General features: G+C 44.2%; 1 protein-coding gene and 1 pseudogene across 1 annotated transcript in view; both read left to right on the top strand.

Moving 5' to 3' along the window:
* LOC105984291 overlaps window positions 1–3,510 on the top strand; it is a 9,326-nt pseudogene extending 5,816 nt beyond the window's left edge.
* Window positions 1–3,571, top strand: part of Hscb (HscB mitochondrial iron-sulfur cluster co-chaperone) — a 14,517-nt gene extending 10,946 nt beyond the window's left edge. The window contains exon 6 of the mRNA XM_013014420.1: window positions 3,426–3,571. Coding sequence (XP_012869874.1) covers window positions 3,426–3,517 — 92 coding nt within the window. The 3' untranslated portion in view covers window positions 3,518–3,571. The remainder of the gene's footprint in view (window positions 1–3,425) is intronic.
* The last annotated feature ends 6,029 nt before the right edge of the window (window positions 3,572–9,600 follow it).

Below are 9,600 nucleotides of genomic sequence, written 5' to 3'. Positions count from 1 at the left end.
CTCTACCACTTGAGCCACAGCGCCACTTCCGGCTTTTTTCTTTTTGCTTATGTGGTGCTGAGGAATCAAACTCAGGGCCTCAGGCATGCAAGCAAGCGCTCTACCACTGAGCCAACTTCCCAGCCCATAACTCATTTTTTCTTAATATTTTACTTTTTGGTTTTGCATAACAGATCTTCATTTTAGTATGCATTATGGTATGTTGGCCAGGCATGGTGGTGCCCACCTGTAATCTTGATCTAGGAGGATCAAGGCTCAAAGCCTACCTGGCTTAAAGTAACAAGATTCAAAGGACTGGAGATGTAGCTCACTGGTACGGTGTTTTCCTAACATGTGCAAAGCCCTGAATTCGGTCCCTTGCACAGCAAGAATTTTTTAAAATTATTATTGTATTTACCTAGGTCAGTGTTTGTTAATTCAGGCATTACTAATATTTTGAGCCAGGTAATTCTTTGTTATGGGGCTGTTCTTGGCACTAATGTATTTCTCCCATCCCTGTTCCTGCCCACTAGATGTCAGTACCTCTTCCCTAGTTATGACAACCAAAAATGTCTCCAGATATTGCCAAATGACTCCATGGGGCAAAATTACCCTTGGCTGAAAGCCATGTTGGTTATGGCCATCATTCCAGAGAATGAAATCCCTGCCCCTAGGGCAGCTCCATAGAGGAAGCTTTACTGTTTGGGCATCCCAAATACAACCCATTTATCACTTTAGACTGGGGATGGGGATTTTGCTCAGTAGAAGAGCACCTTTGTGGCAGCTGCAAGGCCCTGAGTTAAGTCCCCAGCTCTGCAAAAGATAAAAAGCCAAAAACAAAAAAACAAAGCAACTATTACTTGGGAGTGTCCAAAAGAGAATCACCATGGTCTGGGAAGGTGGCTCAGTGGTAGAGTGCTTGCCTTGCATGCATGAGACCCTGGGTTTGATTCCTCAGCACCACATAAGCAGAAAAAAAAAAGCTGGAAGTGGCACTGTGGTTCAAGTGGTAGAGTGCTAGCCTTGAGCTGAAGAGCTGAGGGACAGCACTCAGGCCCAGAGTCCAGGCCCACGACTGGACCCAAAAAAAAAAAAAAACAAAAGAGAAACACCACTTCTGATTTATCTGTACTCTGTAAACAGGCATGCTGGATTAATTTATCTCCTTAATAATACAGATACCAGTCAGGTATTGATAGCTCCTGTCTGTAATCCTTGCTACTCAGGAAATTGAGATCTAAGGATAAGGGTTCTGAAGCCAGCCCTGGCAGAAAAGTCCCAGTGAGACTCTTATCTGTGATTAACACTCAAAAAGCTGGAAGTAGAGCTGTGGCTCAATTGGTAGCATATTAGCATTGGACACAGAGAGGCTCAGAGACAGCACCCAAGCCTTGAGTTCAAGCCCCTCAACTGACAATAATAGTAATAAAAATACAGATATCTGCCAGGCACTGGTGGCTCACACCTATTAATCCTTGCTACTCAGGAGATCTAAGGATCATGTTCAGAGCCAACCAAGGCAGAAAAGTCTGTGAGACTCTGTTAAACTCAGAAGTAAGCCAGGCGCCGGTGGCTCATGCCTGTAATCCTAGCTACTCAGGAGGCTGAGATCTGAGGATCGAAGTTCAAAGCCAGCCCTGGCAGGAAAGTCTGTGAGACTCTTATCTCCAATAAACCACTAGAAAATCGGAAGTGGTGCTGTGGCTCAAGCGGTAGAGGGCCAGCCTTGAGCTGAAGAGTGCAGGGACAACGCCCAGCGCCCAAACCCAGAGTTTAAACCCCACCACTGACCAAAAAAAAAAAAAAGCCAGAAGCGGTACTGTGGCTAAAGTGGTAGAGTACTAGTCGGGTTTCTTTTGTTTTTGTCATGGGGCTTGCACTCTGGGCCTGGGCACTGTCCCTCAGCTCTTCAGCTCAAGGCTAACGTTCTACCTCTTGAGCCACAGCGCCACTTCTGGCTTTTTCTGTTTATGTGGTGCTGAGGAATCGAACCCAGGGCCTCATGCATGCAGAGCAAGCCCTCTACCACTGAGCCACCTTCCCAGCCCCTAGAGTACTATTCTTAAACAGAAGAAGCTCTGGGACTTGCCCAGGCCCAGAGTTCAAGCCCTAGGACCAGCACAAAAGAAAACTAATAAAATAGGTATCCCTCTTAGGGAACCCAAAGTTACATTGCCTCTGTGCCTCTGATCGTGCAAAATAATGTTTATCAAAATGAATTCTAAGAGCCAGGTGCTGGTGGCTCAAGCCTCTGAGGATCACTGTTCAAAGCCAGCCCAGACAAGAAAGTCTCTGAAACTCTTATCTCCAATAAACCACCAGAAAAACTGGAAGTGATGCTGTGGCTTAAGTGGCTCAAGTGGTAGAGCGCTAGTCTTGAGCTAAAGAGCTGAGGGACAGCACCCAGGCCCAGAGTTCAAGCCCCATGACTGACCAAAAACAAAAAAGAATTCTAAGGAATGGAAACAAGAGTTTTGTTTTGTCTTGTTTGTTCATTTATATGTCTGAGAGGGTAAAAGAAGCACAGAAATGGGGAATAAAGGGTGAACAAATGCAGCAATGGTACTTGAAAGGTTCTGTCACATCCATCTCAGGGGACCACACAGAGGCAGGCAGGCAGGCACTCGAGAAAGATTATTACAAGGTTTATTAGAGGAGCCCTATTTCTCCCCGAGAGAGAGCACATGAGGACCTCCACTATCTAGGTAGCAGCAGCATCTGGGGGTAGGAAGTGAAGTTGATGGGAGTTCAGGTGGATGTAGGCGGAGAGAAGGAGGGGCCAGCTGTATGGTGGGAACTCCAGGGCAGAGGAGCTAAGGTCTGGGTGGAGCTGAGGACTAAAGGTGGGCTTAATGCTGACAGTACTCACTAGGCAGTATGTGGGTGGGGATGGGAGGGAAAAACTGGGAGAGAGCAAGGGAAGGGGTGGCATGGTCCTAAAATAAAAATACTCATGCCAGGTACCTGGGACTCAAGCCTGTAATCCTAGCTACTCAGGAGGCTGAAATCTGAGGATTGCAGCTCAAAGCCAGCCAAGATAGGAAAAGCTAACTCTCATCTCCAGTAAACCACTCAGAAAACCGGAAGTGGTGCTGTGGCTCAAGTGGTAGAGTGCTAGCCTTGAGCTGAACAGCTGAGGGACAGCGCTCATGTCCAGAGTTCAAGACCCCTGAGTGACAAAAAAGAAAAGAAATGTAGTCATTTCCTGACTTGGGTAACAGTAACCCCTTTGTCCATCACCTTAATAACAATTTTTTAAAGTAAAATTTAAAATTTTACTACCGAAAAATCATGCAGGTATCCTTCCTCTGCATTACTGATTTACTGAGTAACTGACAGGCCTCCAGAATCTGAGATCAGCTTTGAGCCAGTTGTTTTGGTTGTCAGGGTTGGCTTTATTCCTTCTAGAAACAAAGTTTGACATCAGTGTCTCTTATTTATTTCAGATGACTTTGAAAAAGCCAAGGAAATCTTAACAAAGATGAAATACTTTTCTAATGTAGAAGAAAAGGTCAAGTTAAAGAAGATTCCCCTCTAGTTGCCGGTGTAATTGTTAAAAAATAAACGTGTATTTCTTTTTGACTTCTGCTAATTGGGAATTTGCTTTAATCATAGTTATAACTTCAGTTCAGTCGGTGACTCCAGTGTAAATGGATATCAGGCTGTCAGCCCAATGCCTGAGGGTTTTCTCCATTCAGGCCAGTGGATTGGAAGGTAGAGGTTGAGTCAGTTTGAGGCCAGTGGATGGGGAGGTGGAGGCAAGGCCAACTTGAGGCCAGCAGAACAAGAAAGAGTCTGAAACTGGGGCAAAGGGCCCCACAGTGGGCTTAAATGGCTTCCACTTCTCTGCTCTGCCAGCAGAGCACAAAGCAGCTATAGACAAAATGTAAACTGGTGAACTACCAACTCTCATTTCCAAAAAGACTGGAAATGTGGCTCTGTGGTAGAACACTTAACAGACTAAAGTATAAAGCCCAGAACTCAATTTCTGGTAGTATTTTATTTTTATCTGCCCAGACTAGCTTTGAACCAGGATCCTCAGATCTCAGCATGCTTGATTACTGTCGTGAGCTACCAGTAACCAACCTCCAGTACTCTGTGAGACTGTGAGACCCCAGTTTTGAGGACTGAACTCTGGGCTGGGTACTGTCCCTCAGCTCTTCAGCTCAAGGCTAGTTAGTGCTCTACTACTTGAGCCATAGCACCACTTCCAGCTTTTTCTGCTTAGGTGGTGCTAAGGAATCGAATCCAGGGCCTCATGCATGCAAGGCAAGCACTCTACCACTGAGCCACCTTCCCAGCCCCCTCCAGCACTCTTAAAACCACCAAAAAAAAAAAACTTAAAAAAGAGGAAGGAAACTATTTACAAAACAGTACCAGATTTATCTAAAGTGCTAGCTTCCAGTTTTGGAGTGGTTAATTGGAGATTGGCTTTTGAACCTTGATTCTAAGATCTCAGCCTCTTGAGTAGCTGAGATTAAAGGCCTGAGCCACTGGTGCCTAGGATGTGTCAGCTTCGTTGTCTGTTGAGTATTTTTTGTTTTGTCAGTCGTGGGGCTTGAACTCTGCACCTGGGTGCCATCCCTCTGCTCTTCAGCTCAAGTGTTAGGCTCTACCACTTGAGCCTCAGTGCCACTTCCCATTTTCTGAATGGTTTATTGGAGATAAGAGTCTGGATGAGGACTTTCCTGCTTGGGCTGGCTTTGAACTGTGATTCTCAGATCTCAGCCTCTAGAGTAGCTGGGATTACAGACCTGAGCCGCCAATACCCAGCAGTGTGCCAGCTTCTTAAAGCCAGGACCTTCACTAGAGTTATTCTTTTTTTTCTGTGCCCTTTGGTCATTCCACTTGGTAGCAAGCCACTTAAGGTGTTTCCTCCTTCAGTAGATAATGTTAACTAGAATCAGCCACGCAAGGAAAGTAAACCACATTCTCCTCCTCCCTCATAGGATGGGACAGCTTAAATTAGTCCCGAGACTATTGATATTTTCTTACTTCCAGGTTCTTCTGATTCATCTCCTCCATCACTCAGAGCTTTGAAAATTCAGTTTAGTTCTTGATCCAGTTCCAGAAAAAGAAAAGTTACACAGCCTCCCCCAATCTCTGGATCAAGAAAGATTAAAATATTAAAACAAAATCCTGATTAAACAATTCCAAGGAAAAGCATTCAGGCTCTACTGGAAAGAATCACTTGTTAATTGAAAAAGTAAGCTGGGTGTGGTGCAGAATTCCTGTAACCCCTACAACTTGAGAGGCTAAGGCAAGAGGATCTCAAGTTTAAGAACTGATGGCAATTTATTGAGACTTTTTTTGGGGGGAAGGAGTGGTCCAGTCGTGGAGCCTGAACTCTGGGCCTGGACGCTGTCCCTCAGCTCTTCAGCTCAAGGCTAGCGCTCTACCACTTGAGCCACAGTGCCACTTCTGGCTTTTTTTTTTTCTGCTTATGTGGTGCTGAGGAATCAAACCCAGGGCCTCAGCATGCAAGGCAAGTGCTCGACCACTGAGCCACCTTCCCAGCCCAATTTATTGAGACTGTCTGAAAATAAAATTTTTAAATAACTAGGAAGGGGGGCAGGGAAAGTGGCTCAATGGTAGAGTGCTTGCCTGGCATGCATGAGGCCCTAGGTTCAATTCCTTAGTACAACATAAATAGAAAAGGCTGGAAGTGGTTCTGTGGCTCAAATGGTAGAGTACTAGCCTTGAACAAAAAAAGGTCATGGACAGTGCCCAGACCTTTAGTTCAAGCCCCATGACTGGCAAAAAATAAATAACTAGGAATAGAGATCAAGTTGCACAAAACCCAAAAGTTCAATCTCCAGTACTCCAATAAAATAGAAGAAAAAGTCAGGGGTTTGAACCAAATGCTCTAAAATCTTAAAACTATTTCTTTTGCAGCTCTTTACCCTTGTCCAAAAACATGTGTAGTTTGCCTATCCTTATTCAGTTTTTCTTGGTTAACATCTTAGGATTTACTCATTTTCAGAAGAGAAATTAATCACAGCTGACCTACAAATATTGGGAATATCAGTGCAATCTCTACCCCCTAGAAATTTACTTAGTTAAAGCCCTGAAGGAGTCTTTTAAGTAAATAATTTGTGTTAGCAAATGTGCTGATTAAGTGAAGATCTGCTTCTTCTAAGCAGATGAAAGGAAGGTTAGAAATCCTCTAAAAACAATTTTCATTCCTTCTTCATAACAATGAGGAATGAAAACAATAGACCACAAAAAGAAATCAGGTCTGCAGTTATGTCAAACATATCATTGGAGGAACCTGAAAGAAAACTTTCCCCTTACCAGACAGTTGTGGGGCCTCTCAGCAAACCATTTCTGACATGGGGGATAAATTAAAAAGACATTGTTTCTGAATCATGGCTTCTGAGGTCAGAGAGATTACCTTTTTCTTTTTCCCTCTTCCAAACTTTCCCTTTTTGTCTAAAATCCAAGTTGAGCTTCACTTCAAAATCCAGGAACCCTTTCAAGTGTTGCCTAACAAAGCCCTGTGGGAGGTATGTTTCTAGTCTGAAACCTTGGCAGTCCATTTGGATTACAGTTTTGATCAGTGATACAAACTGAGCATGCTCCCTCACCTTCTCCTGCTGGCTCCCCTCTAATAAACCCTCTTTCCTGCATAGGACCTAATACAGTATTAAAAAAAATCAGAAGTTTCCACCTGTTTCTGTCTTCCTACTCTAATGTCAGACAGTCTGGTGTCATGGACTGAAAGTTTGTGTCCTCAAAAAAAAAAAAAAAGATTCAACAAACTAGAAAGGACTTAAAAAAAATAAAGTTTGGAGGGGGTGTGGAGGGGGGGAGATGGGAAGGGATGGGAAGGGGAAACAAAGGAGGAGGCATCAATGCTTGATAAGAAATGCACTCATTACCTTGCCCATGTAATTATAACTCCTCTGTAGGATATTTTCACAATAAAAAAGTTTAGCTGGGCACTGGTGGCTCATGCTTTTAATCCTAGCTACTCAGAAGGCTGAGGTCTGAGGCTCACAGTTCCAAGCCAACCTGGGCAGGAAAGTCCGTGAGACTCTTATCTCCAATAAACCACTCAGAAAACCGGAAGTGGTGCTGTGGTTCAAGTGGTAGAGCACTCGCTTTGAGCTAAAGAGCTGAGAGACAGCACCCAGGGCCACAGTTCAAACCCCACAACCACCAAAATAATACTTATGGAATTGAAACCCCTTTAATACAACTATTTTAATAAATGAGGGAAAATTTTTGTTAAGCATTTCAGTCTATTCTTTTGGTTTGTTATGCTTTCGCAGTGTAGACACCAAAACCCAGGGCTTTACATAAGCTGGAAAAGCATTCTACTATTTTTTTTTTGGTCAGTAATGGGCCTGTACTCTGGGCCTGGGCACTGCCCCTCAGCTCTTTAGCTTAAGGCTAGCGCTCTACCACTTGAGCCACAGAGCCACTTCTGGCTTTTTCTGCTTATGTGGTGCTGAGGAATCGAACCCAGGGCCTCATGCATTCAAGGCAAGCATTCTACCACTGAGCCACCTTCCCACATTCTACTATTCTAAGCCACATTACATTCTCAGTTCTATGTTTTGTTTTTTTGTTTTGTTTCTGTTTTTTTGGTACACATGGGGCTTCACATGGGGCCTGAGTGCTGTCCCTATGCTTTTTTGCTTAAAGAAGCTAGCATTCTACCACTTTGAGCCATAGCACCATTTCTTGTTTTCAGGTGGTTAATTGGAGATAAGAGTCTCATGGAATTTCCTCCTGGGCTGGTTTTGAACCATGATTTTTAGATCTCATCCTCCTGAGTACCAAGGATTATAGGAGTGAATCATTGACGCCCAGTTTCTATGTTTTTTGTTGTTTTGTTTTTCAGTCCTGGGGCTTGAACAGAGGGCCTGGGCACTGCTCCTGAGCTTCTTTTGCTCGAGGGTAGCACTTTACCACCTGGTCCACAGCACCACTTCCAGCTTTTTCTGTTTATGTGATGCTGAGGAATCAAACCTAGAGCTTCATGCATACTAGGCAAGCACTTTACCCCTGAGCCACATTACCAGCCCCTCTATAGTATTTTTTATGGCAGCTGAGATAAACTAATAGATTTGGGTTTAAATCTTTTTCTTTTCTTTTCTTTTTTTTTTGTCAGTCATGGGGCTTGAACTCTGGACCTGGGCACTGTCCATGTACTCTTCAGCTCAAGACAAGTGCTCTACCACTCGAGCCACAGAGCTACTTCCTTGGGTTTAAATCTTGAAAGGTCAATAGAACTAAGCATCGGTGTTTGTGCCTGTAATCCTAATCATACTCAAGAAGATCAAAGACCTAGAGGACCATTTCTGAAGCCAGGCTGGAAGAGAATTCAAAAAGCAGATGTCACTCAGAATTCTGCTTCATGTAAGGACAGTTAGCCAGGAAGTACAAAATAGCCTTGCAACTTAACTCCAGCATCTCTGGTCCTAGGTCTCTTTCCATTTCATTAAAAGCTAGGCCACACTAGAGAACCACCAAGGGGGGAAAATGTCTGGGTAAAACTTCATAAATTATCCATTTTGTCTCTTGTTATTGTTTTAAATTTTGCTAGTCCTGGGTCTTGAACTCAATGCCCAGGCACTGTCCCTCAGCATTTTTGTTCAATGCTACTGCTCTACCACTTAAGCCACAGCTCCACTTCAGACTTTTTGGTAGTTAACTGGAGATAAAAGGTTCATGAAGGGCTAGACAGGTGGCTCAGTGGTAGAGCACTTGCCTTGCATGCATGAGGCCCTGGGTTTGATTTCTCAGCACCACATAAACAGAAGGGAAAAAAAAGCCGAAGTGGCGCTGTGGCTCAAGTGGTAGAGTGCTAGCCTTGAGCTGAAGAGCTGAGGGACAGCACCCAGGCCCAAAGTTCAGGCCCACCACTGGACGACCCCCCCCCCAAAAAAAAAGATTCATGGACTTTTCCTGCCCAGGCTGGTTTTGTACCACAATCCTCAGACCCCAGCCTCCTGAGTAGCTAGAATTACAGGCATGTGCCACCACCACCCAGCTTTTTCAGTTTTCTTGTTTAAAGCTGGCACTCTAGCATTTCAATGGTTAATTGGAGATGGAGTTATAGACTTGTCTGCTCAGGTTGGTTTCAAACCTTGATCCTCTAGGTCTCAGCCTCCTAAGTAGCTAGGATTACGTGGGCGAACCATCTGTGCCTGGCAAACATTTATTTATTTTGGTGTTCCTGGAGTTTGAACTCAGAACCTCACACTTGCTAGGTAAGTAGGTAGGTGCTATACTGTCTCAGCCATGCCTCCCACCCTTTTTGCTTTGTTTTTCAGATAGGAGCTCTTGCTTTTGCCTAGTGTCTGCTTTCAACAGTTTTCTTCCTACCTCTGTCTCCTGAGTACCTGGATTTCAGGTTTGCACCATGCATGGCCTTTTTGTGTGTGTGTGTGCCAGGTGTTGAAACTAAGGCCTTACACATGCTAAGCACCTACTTCTATCACTGAGCTTCACCTCCAGCCCTGCAAACGCATGCTTAAGAGAATAAAGTTCATAAAGTAGTCCAAGAGTATAAAGTTGACCTATCTCTGAACTTTGCTTTGAAGATGACAAAGGAAATGAGGAGAACAAGTGTCCATGAGCATGTGACCACTTGAGGACTATTGTTTGTAC

The sequence above is a fragment of the Dipodomys ordii genome, unplaced genomic scaffold (assembly GCF_000151885.1).
Source record: "Dipodomys ordii isolate 6190 unplaced genomic scaffold, Dord_2.0 Scaffold23, whole genome shotgun sequence".
Taxonomy (NCBI): domain Eukaryota; kingdom Metazoa; phylum Chordata; class Mammalia; order Rodentia; family Heteromyidae; genus Dipodomys; species Dipodomys ordii.
This window is presented reverse-complemented; position numbering and strand designations above follow the sequence as displayed.